The 26,515-nt window shown below is 31.6% G+C and overlaps 3 protein-coding genes across 5 annotated transcripts in view; 2 read left to right on the top strand and 1 right to left on the bottom strand.

Moving 5' to 3' along the window:
- Positions 1-10,129, bottom strand: part of LOC123707934 — a 33,572-nt gene extending 23,443 nt beyond the window's left edge. For 2 of the 3 annotated variants that reach the window (XM_045658256.1, XM_045658258.1), the window contains exon 1: positions 9,913-10,129. Coding sequence is in view for 1 of the 3 variants with exons in the window: in XM_045658255.1 (XP_045514211.1) it covers positions 156-329; positions 779-820 (216 nt within the window). In the remaining 2 variants the exon portion in view is untranslated. Of the gene's footprint in view, positions 1-155; positions 330-778; positions 821-9,912 lie in introns of those variants that run through there. The other variant, XM_045658255.1, reaches the window with a different exon arrangement.
- A 3,315-nt stretch (positions 10,130-13,444) lies between these two features.
- On the top strand, positions 13,445-16,016 carry LOC123707935 (chymotrypsin-2-like). Its single transcript, XM_045658259.1, has 5 exons — positions 13,445-13,504; positions 13,752-13,914; positions 14,311-14,566; positions 15,210-15,353; positions 15,716-16,016. The coding sequence occupies exons 1-5, from the start codon at positions 13,453-13,455 to the stop codon at positions 15,857-15,859; spliced, it is 759 nt and encodes a 252-aa protein (XP_045514215.1). The 5' UTR covers positions 13,445-13,452; the 3' UTR covers positions 15,860-16,016.
- Positions 16,017-19,816: 3,800 nt separating this feature from the next.
- Positions 19,817-21,816, top strand: LOC123708336 (chymotrypsin-2-like). The gene is made up of 5 exons (XM_045659014.1): positions 19,817-19,895; positions 20,094-20,253; positions 20,721-20,970; positions 21,307-21,453; positions 21,670-21,816. The coding sequence occupies exons 1-5, from the start codon at positions 19,847-19,849 to the stop codon at positions 21,814-21,816; spliced, it is 753 nt and encodes a 250-aa protein (XP_045514970.1). The 5' UTR covers positions 19,817-19,846.
- Positions 21,817-26,515: the final 4,699 nt, after the last annotated feature.

Here is a 26,515-nt window from a genome sequence, read left to right as displayed (position 1 = left end):
CTTCATTTGATGATTTAATTAGTGTAATTTTATGTACGATTTTGTTTGCTTATTTGGCGTTTATGGACATTAAACATGAACTTAGGAGACGTTTATGAATTGTAGCAACACCGAGTTCTAACACTTACATGCTTTATACATACTGTCGGCTGTACCTCGACGAGATCGCATTGCGAAGGCTCGGCGGCGGTTAGCGGACGCGGCGGCGGCGCGAGCAGGCGGGATTCCCAATGCTGGCACGAGTATGCGCGGACGCCGGTCGGGGCCGGGTGTACGGGGCTGTGTGGGTGCGGGCTAGTTGGCGCGGGGTGGCGGCCGTGTTGACGCGCCTGTGTGTTTTTCACATAGTAATTAATATACAAAGGTTTTGTATCATAATGTTTGAATTACTCATATATGGCCAATTGAAACTTTTGCCTATATAGGGGCCGCGTCCGCTATGCGCGTTCATACGTTTTCTTACATATTGTATATACTATATATTATTAAGTAGGTTTAATTCATATTTATGAGATAAGATAAAAAGGTGAGTGACAAGTAACAAAACCTGCTGTTGTGTTAGTATAATCTATTATAACATTGTTTCCTTTGAACAGCGAACAAAAAACTATTACATTATAACAAGAGGAGTGAGGTTGCACGTACTTATTTATTGTGGTGTGTATTAAAGGTCAAGGAGATAGCCGACTGCATATATTCCACAAACAGGACAAAAACTGAGCTCACTGAGAGAGAGCTGAGCCTTCTTAAATAGAGTGAGACATATAATATGAAATACCTTTCTGCCCGCGAGCGAGGCGCCGCCCGCCGCCGCGTACATGCACGGCGCGCGCGCCCCTCACCCGACGCGCACGCGCACTCCGCCACCGCCTCGCCGCATCCGCGCAACGCACCTGCAACTGACCATACTCATATTACCATCAACGTAACATTCGCAATTACGACCTCCATCGGCATCTTAATGTAGAGGAAGTCGCCACATTAAAAAAAAGACTGCTGGAGGACAAGAACATAGGCTACACCACCACGTGAATGTCGAGGCTATTCAACACCTTGACACCACGGGCCTAGTGAGAAGATTAAAAAGGACAAAACCATTTGAACTAGTGAATTAGTGTTAGTGTACTTTAATATTAAGTGCTAAATAGTGAATGAAAAAAAAATTTAACACAAGAACAGAGTGTCTTCCTTTTAATAGAGACTATAAGTAGTGTTATTGGACACTTACTTATGATAACATTCCTTTTTAGTAAATTAGGTTAGACTTAAATTACTTATTAATCTAAGGCTAGATCGTAATGTTCCATGATGTCGTAGTAAAGACACATGCATATAAAAAAAACGTAAACTGCGATACTAATATCAGGTATCTTAACAACATAACTTTAACTCGTGTTTCTTTTTAAAAATATATGTTTCGAGCGACAACAAGTAAAAGTCTATTCATGCTGCGAAGATTCCTTTAATTTAACTGAACAATGATGAAATCATTTGGTACATGCTTTAAACAGGCTTCATAATTATTATAATATTGGCAATTAAAACATTAAAAGATCTTCCTAGAGACTAAAGTTTATAACAAAAAAATTATAACATCATAAATAATTATTTGCGTCAAACATTATAGTGAATATTGATTTGATAGGTAACGTAATAATGTGATATTTTCTCACTACAAATAACATAAGAATTTACTAATTGATATGACTCATAATGTATAAAATCTATTTAAAAGACAAATTTGCACGATTATGCGTGAAGATTATGCAAACTTTCGATTGTACCACCATAAAGTATGTTTACCATATTATTGCAAATAAATTATTATTATTAAAATCGTTGTAGCAAGAAAATATAGTACGTAGATTATTACAAGCATTTTCCAACAACATTCGATATTTACATCTATAAAGCGGCCTGTGAATAAAATCCACTCCAATATGTAAACTGTATAACTTTAATGGAATAAATAATCACTGAACTCAGGCCTCCTTTAATCTAAATTAACAGCATAATATCCTAAACTTCTGACTACATCTATGTTAATATTTTCATTGGCAATCAACTTTTAAGTCACGAAAATATAATATAAATTTTACGACCTAATTTTATAAAAATTGAGCTTGTTCATATTATAGTAAATGTTAATTTCGCTGATATGGATATGATAACGATACTAAAGAAATGGTCACAAATGTATTGTTTCGAATTAATTATTACTTAACCGTTTAAATACGATAAGGGTTGATTATTATATAACTTATTTTACGTTATTAATTAAATTGAAACCTAAACCGTAGCTTAGGTACGGATAGATTTTATTTTTTTGTGATTTCATGAGGATTGGAGAATGTTTTAGATTTGAAGTTTTTGGTGATGATTGATTGATGTTTTTTTTCGTATTTAAAACTTCTGTTAGAAGTATTTTGAAAACTCTTTGTAGTCTAAACGATTAAATGTATAAAACAGTTAAAATGGTTTAAAAACTATAAACGCACTGTCTAATAATACAACCTTTTCAGATATTTTTAGTTTGAACATCAGCGTTGGAGTGCATGCACAAAAATATTTTCTAACAACACTAAGAAGGTCATTAGACATTTACGCTAAAAAGAAATAAAATGAATTTTCTTTCAGCACTTTCGTGACACAAATAGAGTTCACGGAATGCTGCGATTGACCGATAGTACTTAAGGTAAATTGCGGAGAAATAATTGCTTGAAATAATGCCACTTGCATACTGAACATTTATAATTAACAAGTTTTCACATTTATAAATTTTTCATAATACTATTGTTTACTGGTTACTAGATTTCATATACAGCAAAGTGCTTCATATCTGATCCTACAATAATATTATTTTTTTAGAATACCGGTATTAGTTACTTTCATTAAAATAAATGGGAATATAAACTTGATTACGGCGTTATATTGAATTTTAAAGTCAAGTGAATAATATATAGTTAGTTAATTAAACTAAAATTACTTAGTTACTTAAAATGAAACTACTAAGACGATGCAAAATAAAAAAAAACAGTATACAAGTAGTATGAGACAGATGCCGACTCTTTGGGTCCAGGGCATGCCAGTTGCCTTTTGTTGTTTTTCTTTACACTCTTGAAGCATGGACATAGATAAAAATGCCAACTGCCAGTGGTCCCTAGCCGAGGATCTAACCTAGACCTTAGCGATGAGAGTCTAGACTGGGACTGTTTGAAAATAACACGACACTCCATAAGCGAACAGACTATTTTAAGCTATTTAAAATTATTGCTATAACGCATTTAAAACTGTTCAAAAGGACCTTGAAGATCGAAATCATTTTGAGTGTTCGATCAATAATTATTCTCCAATACAAAGGTTCAAGAAGGCTTTGTGTCCCGAAGGCTAATAAATAACTTGTATATTGTATTGAAAAATACGAAATAAAAGTACACAACTCTATTTAGAGATTGGCCTTCGTTCAAGCAGCATCTTATTCTGTAGGTATCACAAAGGCAACCTCGAAAACCCTTGTGTTCGCAAGTCAGGTTTTTTTCAAGGGTTTTTGAGAAGGTCTTATTCATCACCTTTCAGCTGAAGCATCTATTCTTTGATCGAATAGTTCGATAATAAATCGAGAACACTTGTGGTGCTTCAAGTGACTTTAGAGATTTTAATATAAAATGATAAGGTTAAATTTCTTTCCAGTTCTACTCAGTGTTATATCGTCGAGTTGATCGTCTAGTTTTCATTTTAAAGATCTTGGTTTATAATAATTAAATTAATGGCATTAGACGAATTAAATTTCAAAGGAAACCATAATCAAGACTAAAAAATTCGCTTCGTAGTTTCATTCGAAGGAAATACTTGTTGCTTAGATTGTTTTGCTAAACAAAACTCTATTACACTACTGACACCCCACACTCCGCGTCTCACTTAAAGACGTTACCCTGGCGCAGGAGTCAATAAATTGATTTCGCCATCAATAAAAAAGGCGTCACTAGTACGTTGGCGACCTATTACCTGAAAATATAAATAGTATCAACCACCTAAGTATCAATAGACAACCTATAGAAATATTATGTGTAACTTTTTCTTTGTGTTGAGTAAAGTTGAGCGGCAACATTGATATAAAATTGAAAAACTATTCAATATAGGCGAGTTAAAAATATCTCACTAAGCCTTTTCAATAGCATCTTGAAGTTCACAAAGAGAAAATGTAAAACTTTTAAATAAGGTATAATATTTTATGTTCAGTAATAAAATATCATTTTTTTAAATAAAATTTGAAGCTGAAGCTAAAATATATAAATTCCATAGCTAAAGAAATCCATACTAAGATTTTGTCTCCATTAATACAGACAATCTATTGACGCTTTATTCAATATACGAGATTATAGTTACGTTACGTAAAGTTTCTTTAGTACTTTGTAATACATTCCGAAATATGTGTATTTAAAAACAACGTGGAATTTTAATTAAAGTCACAAATTTTAACAGTTACGTTAAAGTAATTAAGAAATTCTTTTCACCCTTATGAGATGTTCATCATAATATTTTAGATCGCAATATTTAACTCTGGTAGTACAAAGAATAATTTAAAAAATATAATGTAATACCAAATGAAAATATAAATAATACATTAATCGTAGAACGTAAATATATTATTTACAAATTTGTATCACAAGTATTTCGAAAAGTAGACTCTACGGAGCTACGGAGAGAAAGGTTAGTGGAAAAATGTCTTGCAAATTCTATTAGCCCGCTCTACACATTTGATTTGTAGTCCTCCTTTGTTTTAAATATTGACGTTCATAAGTGTACAACTACTTATATGACTAAATAAACTGATTTGATTCGGGAGAACTTTTAACTTGAAGAATATTTTCTTCATATTTTTGCATTGGATACCATGCAATAATAGGGAAACATAGAAATTTCTCGGTCTGTGTTCTGGTCTGTTAACCTTTGCCCTTACCCATATATACCATTTATTTTTAATATATTATAGTTGTAAAGAAATAATTTCTTAAATAAGGTTTTTCTTAGATTAGATTCTTTATATTATTATCTATTCTTTGTTAACAGATGTTTCTTTTAACGTTGTTTGTTAGTCTGTGGAGAAGACGCTAGTTTTGGTTGTCTATGTTCATATGCGTTAGTCATTTCAGTGTTAGTAGGTACATTTTGGATTGAATATAAAAGAAATAGAATAATAGTGAAATAAAACACTTTTAATGTCGTTTCTTAAAATACATATGTTTGCAACACATTCGAGTTTCATACATTATATAGTTATCCATATTTGTGTACGAATGTTCCATAAACGTATTATAAAATTTCTATTAATGAATAATTTTTAACTAATAACTACGTGAAATATATTATCAAAGGCAATTTATTTTGCTAACATAGGTATAAGTATTACTCTACTAACAATATATGGACTTATAATGGTCTGAATTAAATGATTTTTATTATTTATTTAATGCAAGAATTTATAACGTGTTGTCAAATTACGGTGAAGACAATTTATAAATCAATCAATACCCTAACCCATTAACACCCACAAAGTGTCATTATTTTGGTATATTCTTAATGTTATTTTAATAGCAGCCTTATGAGGGTTGTAGCAAGAAACACTCCGAATTTGTTCGTTCGTATTTGACTACCACTATTAAAATTTCTTTTTCGAGTTACGAAATTATGTTTTAATTAAATATATTTTATTTTGTTTAGTATACGATTTAGAGCAGTGTTGGCCTAATGGCTTCAGCGTGCGACTCTCATCCCGTAGGTCCCGGAGGTCGTAGGTACGATCCCCGGCTGTGCACCAATAGATTTTCATTCTATGTGCGCATTTAACATTAGCTCGAACGGTGAAGGAATATATCGTAAAGAAACCGGCTTGCTTTAGACCCAAAAAATCGACGGCGTGGGTCAGGACGTTACTTCTAATATAATGATCGCAAAAACTTAACATATGACTAAAGTAATGATCGGTTGGTTCAAATTAAGGGTTCTATTGATTATATTGACGATTACTTACCAATTGCTACATATATCCTTGAATCGATTTTGTCATTTCACTCACTTCACTAGAAATCCCTTTTATCACATCAAAAAGTCAAGATCTTTAACATTACCTTAACGTCAATACTTAACTGTCACATAATTGTATAGTCAATTATGACAATTCTAAACCAACAAATACATATACTACACAGTTCTTAACAATATTGATATTTTTACGCTTAATATACTAGTACAAAAAATACATTAAATGTGCCGAACGTTTCGTTACCATGGTTACACTTTTTAAATGTAAAACCTGTTTTCTAAATTGTAATGTCGAGTATATTTTGTCGTAAATGCTGATTTGCCTGAGTAAGCAATATTCAGAAACTAGTTTTTTTTAATTTAATTAAACTTTAAAAATATATTTCACATTTATCGGTTAACGAGTTGAAATATTTTCCAAAAAAACCTTACTCTTATTTAAATTTAGAACCTGCAATATAAACATTTAAATATTAGACACCTGACATAAATATAAATTCCATCTTTAAAAACGTATTAAAAGGCGCGGGAATTTAACATTTTGCATTATTATGCACGTTGTCAGGGCGACTATTTTTAAATATAGTATCTACTTTCTGAATTAAATAGGAACTGAGTCGTCCTTTATTTAAATTCCTCGTTTAAAAATTAATAAAAATAGGCGTGTTCAAATGCACAATGTTTTGTATAAGGATTTGCCATAATTAATATTTTAAAATGCAATTAAAATTAAATTAGACTTTCCTTGACATAAACGAAGTTTAGCGTATGTAGAGCTTCCAATAGGTTAAGGTTCTAGTCTGAGATTTGTTAATTTAACTCCGGACATTTCACCTTCACATTTTGACGTTTGGAATTGCTAATCGATTGGAATCCAATTTAGTATGGCTACGTATTCGCATTGGGTGGAATAACCTGACCTAAAAACTTTACGCCTTCCTGACCTTGGCAAGTCGAGGGTAAGTCAACAATTGTTTTAGGTACTTTCAGAGGTCATAAAATATAAAAAAAATTGTCTGTTAGCCGTGAACACAATCGAAGGTATTGGAAATAAAAATTTAACAAGCTAAAGAAAATTTATAAACAAGTAAACGTGAATATTTTAGATTTTATAAACATTACTGACCTCTGATTTGTTTTGGTAAATACAATAAGGGATCTTTTGGTACAGATTTGTATAAAAACAATTTTGTTCCAAAGTTTTTACTTCGATTTTAAGGTTATTAACAATAAAAACGTTTTGCAATTACACTTCAAAGATGGCCTAATCTCTTTAATAAAATTATGAGCAAAATCGTCATCAAAGTCTGTACTATATGGGTGGAGGCCAGGTATCATTGCTTCATTCTTCCAAATACAAACACTCCTATGTTTCGAGGTTCTTGACAACTCCATTATAATAAAATATTTAACAAAATAATTACGTCATGGCTGTCACAGCTGAGTAGCCTTCATTAACTCCCTTTTTAAACTTTATCTATAATTATAGATAATGTTCATATAGAACATCATTTACAGAATCAAGTAAGATAAATACCGAAATTAGTGTCAATAATAGAGTTTGTAAACAACGAATTTACTTTTTAGTAAAATGTCAGAGTTCATAATTTCAATCAATTGGAAGCTCTGTCAAACAAGCAATAATACTCATAAATTAATGTTCAGTTATCGAATAAATTAATGTGGTAGAGATAAGCTTAAATTAATTATTTATATTATATACTTAATTAATTATTAATTGGGTTTATGCAATTTGAATTTTGATTTTGTGAGTGATCTAGCTGCGTGGGAAAGTAAATATTTGTCTATATTAGATATCATTAAATAACTTGATTTATCCAATAATAAGTTATACTTATTACAATATTATTGAAAGCATATAATTCGCGATGTAATGCAACGATTAGCATCGGGATTGTTGCTATTGTTAAAATTTTAAATTTAGAACACATTTAAGCCACATTAAAACAAACATTGTTTACGTTAAAAGATAATACTATATACTCATATAGTCTGTGGTTTACCAAAGAACACAGAGCGATACAAAAAGGTAAAAATTATATACAATTCGTATATTCTATTTCTAATATGAAAGTAGCACTTTCTGATTAGAAGTCGGGCGTTTTAATTACAAACTGACAGATCAATAGTAACCTTTTGATGAATGTTATAATTTATAATTGAATAAAATTTTGGTGGTTTTGAATTTTTATATCCTATTACAAAATGTGTTCTAGCTTTTTATAGGTCTATAGTTTATGAACTAGATAATATTACGATGAGTGCATGGTACGTTTGATTTGTTCATTATTACTATACTTGTTATTAGGAAGAAACATACCGGGCTTCAAAACATCACTCATAATTTATTGTCACAAACTGTGTGAAAAGTATCTTTAAGAGAGTCATCTAAATAACCCCAATAAAAATTAAACATCAAACTTAGAAACGAAATTTAAAGCCAGATTAGTTAACTCATTTAAGGCATATGGCGGTGAAAGCCTTCAAACTTTCAATTGGCTCTGGTGTGAGCTTATTTAAATCTTCGCCTTTAACCTATTAATTAATTACTTTCGGGGTTTGTTTAGTCTCAACATGTTTTTTAATTTAATGATTTGATCTCTAATACTCTGAAAGTAAAAACACCCATTGTTAACGTTTTAAATTAAAAAAAAACACAGATTTGGATAAACAATATTTTGATAATAATTATATAATATATACTTCATTAATGAGGAATGATTCTAATAAGGAATTCGTAATTCGTAGTTCTTTTGTTTATTTAAAAAGAAAATTAAGCTTTTTCCAATATTAGTAGAGCTTGTATGGGGTTATTAAAAAAATAAAAAGTATACAGTTAATTGGAATTGTTCGATCACTAACTGGCGTTGCTGTGAATAAATTGTTTGTTTGAATTCATAACAATGTTCGTTTGAACTATAGACACTTTCTAGTTAATAATTAGTAACATATTGTTGTGTCTCTGGTCAATTAATAAATTAACAAATATAGATTTATATTTATTATTATCATTAAACGTTGTAAATAATTACATTTAATAAACACATCGAATTGAATTGTTTGATATTTGAAACAAAGTGTCTCGTCATGGGTTAATACGTGTTGATAAAACGTTTTATAATTCACGTTACACTCACTAAAAATCTTAAATAACATTTTGTCAATTTGTCCTATGCTGATACAGAAAATATTCTTATTGTGTAACAATAGTGTAATTCTAAATTGTGATATGTAGAAATTATTGTCAAAAGGAAGAGTTGATATATGAAATCCTAGTGTTGGTTTAGTTTACCTAAACAGCCTTTTATTGTGAATAATATATTTTTTTTCTTTTTTCTCATATATTCCAAGAGACATTAAAATTATGACCTACTAAAGACAACGAACGATATACTAGTCGGGCCTCATAAGTAATATTAATGCTGCAATATTCACTGAATTAGGTTTGCACATAAAAGATTTTGTATAATTGAGTTTTCCAACGGGAATTTACAGTTAGAATGGCCCCAAAGTACAGGTCCAAATGTATGCTGTAATTGTTTTCATTTAGAGAAATATGATAAGCAGAATTTTTTATTTCAGCTTTGGTAACATTTTATGCTATTTACAAAATAAATAACTTAATTTATTTATATAAGTGTAAACAAATTATTTGATAATAATTGTTGTAATATTCCATTTGTAACAACAGAAATATTTGGTGTTCATACATTGTAACAATACTCACAGCGTAGAAAGCAATGACAATAAATTTATCGCTACTTATTAATTACATATTCGTTAGAAAATAATCTATATTGTGAGACAGTGCAATTAATTCCATAGACCCAAAACCATTTGACTAATTACCCTATGACGTCATTAATAGAAAAAGCACAAAAACACGGCCGAAAAGTTGACCTGTTTGGGCGTCCGCGGCCAAACCCATAATCTGTTAATTACCACTTATATTAATTAAACTAAACACTGGTTAAGAAGTTTGCAAAGTTTTAATTTTTGAGTTTATTTCGCGGTACGGACCGAGCAAAGGCGCGCGCGGGCGCTGTCTGCGCGATGTTTGCGCCGCGCCGCCTCAACCACGACTGCCGGCATGAAAATTCGATTTTTCGTGACGTTTCCTCCGCGCCTTGACGATCGAAGTGCACGCGAGTGAAAAGTGCCTCCAGTGATTTTGCACGTCCCTAAAACGATGATATTTATGCCACTACCGCTGGAAGCAGACGGGAACGATTGGGCACGCAACTTTCGGTAATTCATGGCCTTGATATCAAATTTCTGATTATATTGAACACTACTGGGGGATTTATTACCGGGATTACTAATAAAAACTAAAATTTGTAGTGGGCTACAATAATTGTCTTTAAAACTAATTATGTTGAAGTTACAGCATAATTATTTACAAATATATCTGAACTGAACAGTTTTAAAGAATATAATTTAAATTTGTAAAAAGTAATTATTAGTCTGAAGGTTATAATTTGGTTCATACTCAATATTATTTTTACCATAAGTTATATTGTAATTGTCGAAAATTTCAGAAAAATAATTAGATAAAAAAACACTACGCATTTCTTTAAATTTTGCGCGATTCATAATAATAATAATTTATTGCAAGAATATGGTACAAAAAGGTGGTACAATAGTAATTTCGCATATTCTGCCATACAATGGCGCGCAAATTTGTCTTTAAATGAGTTTTACATTATTGACTATTAAAATTGATCAATTCTTATATTATTTGTATTGTACATATCATATCAAATGTTATTAAATTTATATCAACTACAGTGGTTCACGCAAATAATCATTTACTGAGTAATAAATTTTTTCCATAAGTAACACAACAAGTCGATTTTTAAAGACTCTAGTCGGAAGATCTTTTAATTCTTTTGGTAAATTATTGTAAACCTTAATAGCCATACAATTGTATGATATAAATTCAAATCATTGGTAGTATGATAGCGCCAACGCGACAATATAATGAGCCCCTCATAACCAATGCCACGATTAATTTATTGTAGGCAAGATTGTAGTATATTTTAGTTAGTATTTTGTATTAAAAAGGTATCTACTTAATTTTGAACTTCGCTTTACAAAACCTTAATTGTGATTTTGATTTTCATTTACCAATAATTAAGAAACTATGAGTAGGTATGTTGACGATATATGTGGTGTCTTTATTATCAAAAACTTAATCTTAAAAAAAATATTATAGACCTATAGAAACTGTTACTTTTTATTCTATTTATATTGTCTTTAAAATTTCAAATTAAACATCATTTATATATATAACGCGCATCACGCGCGAATGGCTTTTTGTATTTGTTAATGTCAGGTTAAAATTCGTGTGAAAGAAAAAATTAAGAATTTTCGCGGAAAGAATTTTTTTTCTGTGCACAGCGTCTTTACAATTCAAACGTTTTTCATGTGACTTTATGGGGTTTGAAATAACTTTGACATAATGCGTGCTGCAAATATTGTCAAAGAGGATGTTAGCAAAATGAATATCGTTTAAAATAAATGCTTTGATTGTTATATTAATAAATTACATATAAAATAATTACAGTCGCTAATTGTTTGTGGCATCTATCTTGAAAATCCGTGTTTTTCACATGGCCCCATGGTATATGTCACCTGTTCCCATGTCGGAATACCAACAAAACTATTTATATATGCGCCAGAAAAACAAACAAAGAATATTTTTTTTATCATAAAGCATTAGAATAATAAACACTTTGTTTCTGAAATAATTATTAGTTATTACCAATTCAAAATTAATATTCATAGTTATGACAGGACAACGTATGTCTGGTCCGCTAGTAATTAAAAAAAAAACCGCCAAAACGCTAATCAAGATGGCGTTGCACCAATAACATACCATGCCTGTAAACATTTAATGAAATGTCGAGTCGTAATCATTAGAGACATCATAGAGCACTATAGTACTTGTTTTTCTACGGATTACATTATAATTTTCCAATTAATTTTATCTATTGTTTTTTGCTCCTTTAATATACGAAATGAAGCGTAAATATTTTCTTATATATATAATAATTATTTTCTTATCTACTTTGTTATAGAATATTTTTTAATTGCTTTGGTTAAAAAGTTGTTAGAGAAATTGCTGTAACAAACATAAAGCTGTAGTCCATGCAATGTAATTTTAATAATAGAAATAAAAATGTATTTATTCATTTTAAGTACACATGCATTACAATATGTAAGATTTGGAATCCCTTTTTAGTAAAAAAATACATTTTTTTAACTGTTATCAACACGAGCATGAGTTAGTGTGTGGGTGCAAATGTGTGAGTGAGTGAATGAATAAAGTGTGTAACTACAAAATAGGTCTCAGAAGCAGCTCTAACACTGCGTGTTTTCATAAGGCAGTTATTTAGTCGTATTTTTAGATTGTAGACGGTGAACGGGTATTAAGCAGCCTATTTAATAGATTATAGATATAGTCTGCTTGCATATTGCGTCTGGCGAAGTCAGTCCTTACCGTCTGACCGACGACAACATCCCTATTTCGTGTTAGGAACAGCCTACTATCAAACGTGAGCGCTCTGTGTGTTATGGAAATTAGACTCAGAAGATACTACTACTGATACTGATACTACTAACTTAACCGAAAGTAATTGGCTGAGATGATAATCTTCCGATGGCAATCTGTATGGCCGTAAGAGCATCACCTCGAAGAGATCCCTATGTCCCTGTTCCAATACCAAAAATGTTGTTTTATTGGCCGCTCCCCATATGTTAATGCAATATGTCAATACTTTACATTACACAAATGACAATTTTATAAGTTTAAATCCTTAACCATTATAACAAATATCGTGACAGCGTGTATAAGGCACAAAAGGCTGATCACTTTAAAAGGACATTATAAAACAGATATCAAAACTCTGAGCCCAAGAGAAATAGAATTAGACTCAAGAGACTCTGTTATTTTCTAAAAAAGGAACTCTGTGAGAGGCGCACTTAAAAATGAGATTAGAATATTTTGTTTATTATTTTCAATTTTTGTAAATTGTTTACAAGTAGTTTATATATTTAAAATTTTAAAAATATATGCATAATTTCTTTCTCTGGACTTCTGTATCTGTTTCATGAATATTATTTCTTAGGTAATTAGACTTCGGTGCCTGACACACACCGCCGATATTTTGGGTGTACGGCATGTCATTTCCTTCACCGTACGAGGGAAAGTTAATGCGCACATTGACAGAAACCCTAGGGATGACAGTCGAAAACTTACCACTAGGCCTCTAACTCAAATACTAATATACAAACCGCGCCGTTGTGAACTAAGGTTTTATAATAATTAGTATTTAAATTTAGCTATTGATTAATTTTTGCTTGTTTTCTGTACGACACTTAACCATCATGATGTTAAAATTATCGTTGTCGTTCGTCTTTGTCGTTGCCTGCATTGAAGGTAAAATATTTAATTATTCGTTCTTACTGATACCATATGATATATTGATTATTATTTGTAATGTTTCATTCTGATAATATTGTAGGTTCATCTTGTATACACTTAGTTCCTCATTTTCGGAGCAACTACTTTTTAACTAGAAAGTAATACTAATTAATTTGATTTCTTGTATTTAATTAGTAGATAAAGCAAGTGAGTGACTTCACTAATGAGAAGATAATGGCTTAGAATATTATTATTTTTTCAGCAAAAGCAAGAGAAGGTGACATCAGAATAATAAAGGGTAAACCAGCGCAAGATGGAACGATACCATATATGGCATCAGTTCAGGTTACTGGGCAAGGCCATAAGTGTGGAGGTTCCATACTTGATTCCAAATGGATTCTGACTTCAGGACATTGTGTTGCCCGGTATTAACTATACATTTGCTAAGAATTTACTTTTTTAACACTTTTTGCAACAAACTTTATAAGTGATAAATTAATTTATTTCTAACACACAAATACAGTAACAAATTGAAAAGTTTGGTCCCTGTGGTACCTTTGTTTGGTACCTTTAACGCTGGCAAAAAACTATATAATGTAATACCCATAAAAACCCGAGCATTGTATGATTTCCTCGCTATATTGCGGTACTTCTTCGTGCAGAATGTACCAGCTCTATGGTCACCGGTACAGTGCTGCCTACTTAACCTGCAGAACCTAGACCTAATAAGTGATTTCTCGCTCTGCACTTACTTACTTCGCTGGCTTTACGACCCAAAAATTCAATCAGTCCATATATTCATCAACATTTTTAATTTTCAGCATAATGTCCGATACTGACAAGCTTAAAGTTGTTGTTGGCAGCAATAGCTTAAAGGCTGGAGGTCAAGAATTTAAGGTATCAAAGGTTACAGTCCATCCCGATTTCGATAACTCAAAACTTATTAATGATATAGCTCTTTTACAAGTATCCAAACCTATGGAATTTGGTGACAAGGTGCAAGCTATAGCTTTACCAGAAAAGGATACAGAGACAGGAGCAAACGTTATGGTTTCCGGTTGGGGATTAACAGCTAATGTAAGAGTTTTTATGTCATCATAAAATAGGTTTTGTAGAAATATGGGACTAGTCAGGACGAGTATGTTTAGGTATTGTATACTTTTAAATCACGATTTTTAGATATCACAAAAATTGTCTTTGATACATATTAATTTTAATACTAAAATTAAAAAATCTTAAACAAGGCCATACTCCCGCGTTAAATCATTATACCGGCCTTAACATAGCGGTAGTGAATGTTGGGTGTGGAAAGAATAATACAGAGTAGAAGTAATGCCGTGAAAATAAGAGCATTAAGAAGTACATATGTGTGGTGTAACACTGCGTGATAGGATTAGTAGTTAATACGTGAGAAGTATAAGTAATGACAAGAATAAGAAAGGAAATGTTTAGGTAGTTAGCCATGTAGAATTATGAATGACAAGCGCTTAACAAGTAGGATACAAGGCAAGCGTGGATGGTGAAGTCGGGTTGGGTAGGCCTTGTCGTACATACGTGGAACAAATCTAGGAGGTACTAGACAAGGTACATGTTAAAAGTTACCATAACTGACGAGTTTGTATGGTGAATGTCATGAAATTGGATGAAGCAAGAGAAATAGGTCTTTGCCAACCACAGGAAAAAGGCGTGATGATAAATAAATAAAATATTAACATTGCAGAAAGAAAGTGCTTACCCAGACAAGCTGCAAATGCTCAATCGAACTGCACTATCAATTGAAAACTGCAAAGATGTATTAGGGGACCTGCCGAATGAGAAGAGATTGTGTACCGTACCACAAAGAAAGGGAACTAGTATCTGCATAGTAAGTAATAATAATAAAGTATAAAAAATGAAAATAAATTTAGATACAGAGTGTGCGTCCACACTGCGAGCCTAGCGCGGTTGCGACGACGGGCGCATAGTACCAAACATGAAACGCGTCTTTGCGCCCATATTGTAGTGACTAAGGCGGAAGCCTAGCGCGACGGGACCGAGCGTGACAGCGCGCGCACTAGTTCGGTCTTGTCGCTCGGCGTATGCGCGCCTATATAGGATTTTGGACAACCTTTTTTTACCAACAATATAATTTGAAACGAAGACATGATTGACTACTGATGAGTCGTATAAAATTTGTGTGTGTGAGTTTTCTGTATTATCTTATAACTTTTTTTAATTCTCTTCTAGGGAGACGCGGGGAACCCTCTTGTAGAAGACAACGCAGTAGTTGGTGTCGCCTCATTTATATTATTTGATTGTGGTTCCAAATATCCCGATGGATATGCAAGTGTATTCGCTTACAAAGATTGGATTAAAAAGAATATGTCATAAGTATTCAATGTAAAAACTTAAAAATAAAATATCAAAGATAATGGAGCCCATAAACTAATTTGACATAAATTTAAAAAATACGTAAAGTGTGAAAAATTCTTGTTCTGAATATTGTTCCACATGTGATATTTTGAAAGAAAACACTTATTTTACCGGATTAAAGCTATGTATTATTATAAACTTATAATTAATTAACATAATTTTAAATTTTGATCACCGTGACCACGCACGCTGTAAAGCACGTGAAACGTTGAAAAAAAAGTAGTAGTTAAGTTAAGTTTAGTAGTTTAGTTAACTTTGTAGTTTTAAGGATACTTAAAACTATGAACATTGAACCTTTACGACATAACAAACAAACTTAACAACCAAGTATTTAAATTACACAATTATTGACAAAGAATATTTAAAAACGAAGATAGGAATCTAAAGAGTCAGATGTACGAGGTATGTTCAATAAATAAATACCATCAAGCATAGCCAAGGCATTAGATATTATAATGATACAAAAACAAAAAATTCTCTATTGCTCTTTAAAAATAAGGGAAGATGCAAAGACCAGATGACACGACTACACCAAACTTCTAAGAGGCTAATTTAGCCTTTCCCTCCAAACGACCGCGACACTGAACGTCGTTCAGTATCAACACCAACTATTCCCATGCTGGCTGGGGTTTTTTTAAAAATATATTTCTAGATAATTCTCCGACTATGTAGTCGTCAGAGGTATTAAATAGCTGACGTGAATGGTGTTGCTAACTCGGATGATTAAACACTAATATCTATTTATTTTAACAACTTTTTGTATGACTTTTACAGCAAATCCCAAAAAGATGCCTCTTAACCTATTGTTGAACATTATTTCCCTTAGATTCGTCTCTGTTACTTTTATGCCCATAGCTTGTTTGTTCAGTGTTATACCTGTGGTATCGATTGGACAGTCGGTCAGAACATGTAACACCGCCTCTACAGCTGTATTGCTACAAGGACAGGCAGCACTTTGTCTAACCCTGAATCTGGATACGACAAGAATCCGACATGACCTGTCAACATCTGAGTTATTTAAGGGTTTTTTTAGCGGTCAACGCGCAAACTTGTGTCTTCTTGGGGTTAAATTGGACTAGATTTAGTCGACCCCAGTCTGAGACTCCACGTAGCAGAGCTTCGACTTCAGACACAAGTTTGTTCCGGTGCTGATCGACAACTGCTCGAGAAATACCTGCATGGCCAGTGTAAAGAGTATCCCCTGTGCTGTCGTTCGCATAGCAATGAATGTTGCTAAGCTCCGACATAGCATTGATAAGCAGAAGAAACAGCGTCTCAGCGTTCACGAGTTTAAGGTCAAAACATCCTCCGTAAATGACAACCTTGATACTCCATTCGGCCAGAAAGCTGGAGATAGATGCAGTCACATAATCACTCGGGAAGCCTCGAAACAGGCTTCGAATTGATGGAACCCCCTCCATATTTACCAGACGTTTGATGTTTTTAGAAAGATAATGTACAAAATGAGGAACACCTACCTGTCAGCCGACTATGTCTAAAATTAAAAAATCATTTTATAAAAGAGAAAAGCGTCATACTTATTATCACTTTATTCGACACCCTAGTATATAAATATCTGAGACCAATAATTATCAGCAAAAGAATCGATGTGTAATGAGGTTATTCAATTTAAATGTCTTCTACATATTCATATATTATTTAATTATCCTTTCAAAAATATTTTTTTACATTATAACATGATTTTTATAAATATAAGTAGATGATTTACAAAATTACATTTTCATGGATAATGCAGTTTATATTTCAAAATTGCATTAAAATTATTTCTTAACATTCATAGAAATTTTTCATTTTCATTCATGAATTTTTTTTAATCAAGACATTTTAATATTCGTTATATTCGCAATAAATTTTGCCCATTGTACTCGACACGTCAAACGCGTAAAAACCAATTATTTTATAACCATGGTGTTACTTTGCTTATTTTAAAATTGCGTTCCCAAGATTTTATTAGCAAATTAATCTACATTACGTGTAACAAAATTTTTGTGTCTCAATTTGCTTCTAATTGTTAAATTGGAAATATTTTATACCAGGCTGCAATCAAACGATATTTCAGCAAACGATTGTATATGTATAGTGACATATATATTTTACTTATTTTATATTTGATTTTCCTATTAATAAAACACAAAAAGGAGTAATATTGCAACTAAAATGCGTTTTACACGTAGAATGTAAAGAATATGAAAAAGTTAGAAGAAAGACAGCCTTTTTTATTTTAGGTTATTTTTCTATTTTGCTAAGTACAGACAGGTATCATAGAAAGTAATTTTTGACTATTGATACTCAACACATCACCAAAATGTGTAAAAAAAACTATCTAATTGGTTTTAAAACGTGGTAACGTTACTTTAGATTACTTTACTGTAATTTTTTATAGATTTTCTTTTTCTTATTATAAGTATTTTATGTTGTTTTTTCAAATTATAGATATAATAAATATTCTCTACGCTTGTTAAAATTTAAAAACAAAATAAATTATTTAGTTCTAATGTTCGTTATATACGCAATTAATTTTGCCCATTCTACTCGACACGTCAAACGCGTAAAAAAAATATTTTAAAACCTTGGTGTTACTTTGCTTATTTTAAAATTGCGTTCCCAAGATTTTATTAGCAAATTAATCATAGAAAACATAGAAACATAAAAAAACATAGAAAGTAATTTTGACTATTGATACTCCACACATCACCAATATATGTAAAAATACTATCTAATCGGTTTTAAAACGTGTTGAAACTATACGTATTTTAATAGATTACTTTACTGTAATTTTTTATAGATTTTCTTTTTCTTATTATACGTATTTTATGTGTTACCATAAGGTTTTTACAAATTATAGATGTAATGAATATTATCTACGCTTGTACCTTGTAACTACGCTTATTTAAAAACAAAATAAATTATTTAGTTAATTACTATCGCCTTAATCGTTGAAAAACTAATATCGCTATAAAGTTAAGTATATACGACAGAATTTTATTTACTTATGAATACACTTTTATTCAGGTAACTACATAACAATCACATATACTATTCCAATCCAATTCCAATTTTCTTAATCTATGTAGGTTGGTATAAAAATTAATATAACAAAAATTAAAACAAATTTAAAAAGTTTAGTCAGTGTGGTAGTGTATCTTTAAAGCTAGCAGTATTTCCTAGCTGTATTGCGTTACTTATCATTACCAGACGACAACTAAACTCTTTAATCAGCGCCTGTGCATTTGAACCGCACGGCCCAAAAGTCTCAACTCCAAAGGGAACAATATCGAAGTTGGAGGAAAAATACTTATATTTAAACATACATTTTATTTCTCATACATCTCGTAATTGATTACATAATTTTGATCATCTGTCATTTTATTTATCTCACTATGTAGAGTGATAGCGATAAAGTCGCGTCGCGTATTGAACTAGAGATGTTGCTGAACAAACACAATTGAACGAAATGCATAATCGTTTTCCGTGCTCACCAGCACAGTGTGTTAAGATTCAGAGCTGTTATGTTAAAGGGAGGCAAGTTTTATCAGACAAGAGAACGACTCACAAACGCACTTCTAATCCATTCTAATATAACTATATAATCCATCCATCAAAAAAGCTAAAGGAAAAAAAAAGTTTTCGTACAATTTGGTTTGATTATTCACCTTCGATATAGCCTACAAAAGCGATACAACAATTATGGGTCAAACCATTTTTCGATACCATTTTTATTGAACGATTTGTCTTTAGCTCGAATTAGCACCAGTTCAGTTTTAGCACCTCTTCATACATGTATACTTAGCTTAGAATAATTTTACATAATATCCTTTACAATATGAATCATGCTTTAATTTTATTATTTTGAACAGTACTTGTTTCTACTTAGTTCTTTTATTATCACTTAGACATACACACTTTTCACGTCAATTTATTATAATGTGGATTCCTCCAATTTTAATAATATTCTTATTATGTAACATTTATGGTAACATGTTTTTATTTTCACTGTTAACAATTTAGTCTCAATTCTGTTCGTTCATTTTCGTTGACATTTATTAAACGTAGGCCGAAAAGTTTACACAAATTATTTTTTTTAATTGATTTTTTTATGACACGAAATTTAACTAATTAAATTATCACAGTTTTTTTTTAAACATAAATTAATAGTATTTCGTTTTAACAGCCAAGCCTTCTGACATAGCAGTAAGGATAATAAATGGTGCTGATGCAACTGATGGAGCACTGCCCTACCAAGCATCTATAAGGTTGCTAGGTGACCATTTTTGTGGTGGAGCAATTCTCAACACGAAATGGATTCTAACTGCAGCACATTGTATTGAGCCGTACGTGACTATCAATATCTAATCTTAATTATTATTATTATACCTCCAATAATCGCAATTGCGATATATTTTCTGAAATTAGTTACTCATGATGCAGAGCTTTGTTGATTTTCAAGGCGCTTATAGGATGGACTACTGTGTAATATCTGGATAATCTGTTACTATCAGTAGTGATTGCAATTTTAAAACCAGCCATGAACTTAATAATGGCAGAATTCAATACCGGAAAGTTTGGATTTTAGATTTTTGTATGTCCTCAAACTTCAATATCTTACTCATATTTCATATGCTATGCTTAGTATTAGCGTTTTTTTTTTCAATTATAGTGTTGGTTTTCTAAAGACTTAAATAAAGGACAATAACCGGGATCCAAACCGATTTTTTTCTTATTTCTTCGTAGGAATATACACCGTTTATATTTGGACAACAGGGTTTGAGACTTGTATATATTAATTGTTTCTTTTCAGAGCCTATATGAGGTACCTACGAGTAGTAGTTGGTACAAATGATGTAAAAAACGGTGGCCAAGAGTTTAAACTTTCAAAAATTACATGTCATCCAGATTTCACCAAAAAGAACTATCTAAATGATGTGTGCCTTTTGCAAGTGGATGGCACCATTAACTTTGACAGTAAAGTCAAGTCAATAGCCTTACCGGAAAAAGAAACGAAAGCTGGAGCCAATCTTTTGATTTCCGGTTGGGGAAAAATAAGCGAGGTATATATTAATCCAAATATCACTTTGAACCAAAATATACAAAATGTTTATTATCTTATTGTAGACGCAGTAATAAATATTTTGAGTACAGTCTTTCGTTACAGCCAAATAAACTTCTTCAACCACATTAAAAAAGCAGTCTACAAGGTTAACTATAGATAAATTTATACAAGATAATATAGCAGGTAGACGTCAATTATATTCGAATATTAGCAAGCTAGCAATGTATAAAATTAAACAATCGACCACAAATGAAAAACAATAATAACTAGAAAAGTAATAATAACTGAAACGTTAAAAATAATAAGTAAAACTAGTAATAACTACATTTCACAGGATCCCGAGTCATATCCTCAAAAATTGCAAATTCTGAATGTAACAGCAATTTCAACTGAAGAATGTAAGCAGGGTTTAGGAAAATTCATTCCAATTGATGATACTAAAATCTGTACGAATAAAGTGAAGGGATCCAGTGCCTGTTCAGTAAGCAACACTTTTATTTATTATAATAGTTAAACATATGTCTCAAAATCGATTAACCGACATTTTTAACATCATATAAGGTTTTCAATCCACTATGCAACGTGAACCCAAGTTAATAATATACACGCATTAGCTTGCTAAGTTTAAAACGACTATAATTTAACCCAGTGCTTAATTTTAACTATTTTTTATTGCCTATAATTTTGTTGGTTACAGGGTGATTCAGGTGGTCCACTAGTCGATGGGACATCAGTTGTTGGCATTGCATCTTTCGTTATTACACCCTGTGCCGTGTTCGACTATCCTGATGGGTATACAAGAGTGCTTTCTTACAGGGACTGGATTAGAAAGAACATTACATAAATAAATAATTATCCTTTTTGTTTTAATTATAGACGAGACCACTACTAAGCCGACTTATGGATTCAAATTTCTGCATCCATTTTTATTCATATAAATAGTTGATTACTACGTGGCCTAGATAAACTAATAAAAATATCGTATCAGCCACTGACAAAACATTCTAAACTGTCATATTTTTATTCTAAGTGGCGGTTGTGTTTTGGGTAAGCAATTATGTTACACGGAAGGATAAAGACACAAGGAAGAAGTGGCTATATTTTGATACCTTCTTCGTTCCTTCCATCTTTGTGCCATATTTAATGAACTTATAGACCATTTACTATATTCTACATTGATTTAACTAATAATCCAATGAATATTCAAATATAAATTGAGCCCAATTAAGCAGTTACGCGAAATTTCTTCTTGTAAATATGTAATTGGTAGAACGTCTTTCGAAGGCGAGATTTTAACATCAAGAAAACAATCCAAATAAAAAAGAAGTAAGAGAATTTAATCACAACCGAGGTCTTTTTAGTACATTCAGTGATAGCTTTTCTTAATTTATCATCATCATTGACAATAGTTTATATATATTTTATTTTTGCACTCATTTATGTGCGAGATTGATTGAATGAAACAAAAGATGACGTGGGACCGCGTTGCATTTCATTTCTTATTAATAACCAGTTAGGATAAATACAATTGTTATTTGAACCCAACTTACTATATCCCTTAAATAAAATAATATTCAATGAGTAGTAATAGTGTAAATCAAAAATGACAAATGCTATGTATCTGTTTCCATCAAATTTGATTTATGTTCTTTACTATTGATTAGTTTCATAGCAAAAAACATTTTGTATCGTTCAATAATTTTAGTAGATAAAAGGATGTCAGGAGTTTGTTGTTAACAGACAGCTGGCGTAGAACTGGCAGTAAATGCAAATTATTTAGTACAAAAGCGGGGAATTTTTCTTTCCTATATCACTGAGTAACCTATCAAGTGAATTTATAATTTAGAAGTGTTATTTCGATGATATATGATATCCTTCACGCTTTTTAAACATTTCTAACGGAAATTGGAATGTACGATTTTTAATTAAAATTTTAATTATTTAAAAAAATAATTTAATTTTAAAAAAAGTTTAAAAAAAAGTTATATACGGTGTATAAAGTTATGTTCATATTATTAATGTTTTATGTATCGCTTTATAATAATATAATCAATGGCGCTACAACCTTTTAAGGTCTGGGCCTCAGATTTCTGTATCTGTTCCATGATCACTTTGTTAATCGAATAGGCAAGTCTCAGCCTTCTGTGCCCGACGCATGCCATAAACTTTTTGAGTCTAAAGCAAGCCGGTTTCCTAACGATGTTTTTCTTCACCAAATCCATGTGTGCACAGCCGGGGATCGAACCTACGACCTCAGGGATGAGAGTCGCACGCTGAAGCCTGCTTCATATAAATCGCTTTAGTCCGGCATAAAACCGACTATATAAATCAATTCCACTGGAAGATATAGTGTAATTTAAGTAGTAGTAGAAGTATACAGTGTAAAAGAAGGAATATGATATAAGTAAATCAGCTGGACCTTACGTAGCCAACGTAAAGCTAGACCGACAAGAATGGAAGCTCTTAGAGGACACCTATGTCCAAGGACAAGCTGTAAATAAAAAGTAACCAGCTTGCCGACAAGTTATTAGTGTTTATAGTACTTTGCATTTTTATGTACTAGGATAAGTATTTTACAGAAATAAAGGCTTTCAATGTCACTGGAAGATATAGTGTAAAATTAACCTTATTTTTATCACATTTTAACGCTCAAACTTTGACGTTATAACATATCGATTTAAAACAATACGGATTCGTCAATTACAATAATATGTACTATTTATGGTAATGTTATTTGCTAATCTCACTGTTAATTATTCTGTATTACGTCTTTTGAAAATTTAAAGAGAAATTTAAATTAAATACATACACGTACAGTCAATCTTTGAACAGTACGTTGTTCCAGCGAAGCCTTCTAACATAACTACGTAGATATGTATATCGTTGAGGAGAGGAGATATGTGTATCGGTTTGCGGCGGGTCAATTCTCAACACAAAATGGATTCATAATCCATTTTGTACATTGTATCATTGTATCCGTACATAGCTAGCAATAATATAATTATGCTCACTTATTATAATTGTACGCTCACAAAACTCTGTTGCTTCCGATAGCGACAGATATCGATATAGTTCTTTCAATAGTTCGCTGATATTGCACTATTCGACCCGTGCGGCACATAAACTCAACATTGACATGTGTAGCGATATCTACAATTTGCGCTTATAAATCACTGCGATGACGTCATACCCTGAGAAGCCCTAACGAAGTTATTCCGGACGCCACGCATTTATAAAATGTCTCGACCTTAGCCACTAGGACCGGCCAGTCAGTGGTTATACTGGTCGAGAATTCTCTTAAGGTTGGATGACTACCATACTTCCTCCGTAGAGGGATCAGAATGCGTTCATTTTGTTTTCTGTATTTCACAGCCAAACTTTATATAGAAATAACGGTGAGTGATCTTTAAACTAATATTCTAATCACCTATCGTAAAGATTAATGTAAGGTGCGACTTGGAAAGATTTATAGACAAATTAAGTTAATAAGGGCGCAACGGCAGAGCTGAAAAAATTTATATAACTAGACGTTCGTTTGGTTTTTCTTATATACACCATGCGTATGAGAAAAACCTGTCTGGGTTATACACATATTATATCTTTTCAGAGCGACTATGAGGCTCGACTAGTAGGTGGTAGAAATGATGTAATAAACGATGGCAAAGTTTAAACTTAGACAAATTAACTGTCATCACCATTTTAGGTAAAATAACTATTTAAATTATATATACCTTTTGCAAGTGGATGGCACTATTAACTTTGACAGTAAAGTTAAGTTAATAGCCTTACGAATCAGAGACGATAACTGGAGCTAATCTTTTGTTTTCCGGTTGGGGTATAAATATATTGATTACGATATCGAGATATATATTAGTTTTGATCAACATTGTTGAAGCAGTCATATTTGTCTTATTATATTTTTGTTTTTACAGCCATACTTTCTACGCCTTATTACTGGATTTTTTAAAATCAAAGCTGACACTAGATATAACATATGGTATGTATAAATACAAAACGCCATATTTGGCCATATTAACTATAATTGTTTTTGTGGTATATAATTTAAATTAGAAGAACTACGATATAAATCTACTACCATAATAACATTCTACATTGATTAAACTAATTAGGTAAAAAACTCGGTTTATATTACCGTTACATTACTTGTTACATCCAATAAATATTAAAATACAGATTGGGCCAAAGCCACCCTATAGCGGCATGTACATTTTATTCATACCGGTTGTTAGAAATAAAATTTTACTGCAAGATTATCGGCAGTGTGATAATTACATTGGATTTTCTTTCCGCGTCCGCCAAAGCCTTACGGCCGTGAGGTAAATTATTCATATTTCCGGAGTACTGCCCCTAATGAGTGCTTTCTGTTTTTATTGCCTAAAACTCCATGAAGTTATAATGTTGTGTGTGTTTCGATGCAATTTATCTTCATTGATTATTGAAAATAATTGCCAATTAATACTTATAAAAAGGCATGGAGTCATTGTTTACTTATTTTAAAAAGAAATTATAGAAACCTACAGAATTTTTAAGTTTAAAAAATATAATTCATTAAAACTTAATAGTATTATGGGAAACTCGGCAACAATAATGTAAATTTCATAATATATGTTTCTGGCGAGCTGTATCACTGTTATCACTTTAACAACGATTTGGCTCAGAGCTCTGAAATCTTTTAAAAAACGATTTTCTGCTTCCGAACATGCCGAGCGAGATGCCTCAGCCAAGATACATTATAAAATGTTTTTAAATCGGTCAACGTTATGTACATCTGTTAAAATACAACCTTAAATGTTAGAAAAGCCGAAAGCATGGTTATTTTTATTCATTATATGTATAATATGCTGGCATATCTATTTAGAGTTACGTTTTACAGCGTTTTGTTCTCGTCCGCAAATTACGATACCTATGTCACTCAAGTTTATGAAAGGGCTGTATACCGCCATGCTCTGTTTGACAACCCTTTGTTTGTAATTGGAACGCTAGACCAAAACGGTTTCTTTCGAGCTCTCGATACTAAACTCATGCATCCGAAAGCAATGTAGACTTTATCAGATCTAAAAATTACATTATAAATAAACCTTTCAAACTCAAAGACTTTCAAAGCGAGATTTTAAAATCAAGAACACAAACGAATCTAAATAAAAATAAGTAAGAGAATTTAATCACAACCGAGCTCTTTTTAGTACTTTCAGTGACAGTTTTTCTTTATTTATCATTCTCGTTGACAATGGCTTGTAATATTTTATTTTTGCACTCATTTCTGCGCGAGATTGATTGAATGAAACAATAGATGACGTGAGACCGCGTTGCATTTAATTTCTTACTATTACTAATTAGTAAAGATAAATACAAATGTTATTTGAACCCTTCTTTCTGTTTGCTTAAATAAAATATTTTTCATTCATTTCAACATACAAATTCTCTATTTCAGTTTCCACCATATTTATTTTTATTGTTTCTAACTATAACTATAGTTCAAACAGTTTCCTAGTTAAAACATTTTGTAAAAAGGCCAGTATTTG

The sequence above is a fragment of the Pieris brassicae genome, chromosome 4, assembly GCF_905147105.1.
Source record: "Pieris brassicae chromosome 4, ilPieBrab1.1, whole genome shotgun sequence".
NCBI classification, from domain to species: Eukaryota; Metazoa; Arthropoda; class Insecta; order Lepidoptera; family Pieridae; genus Pieris; species Pieris brassicae.
This window is presented reverse-complemented; position numbering and strand designations above follow the sequence as displayed.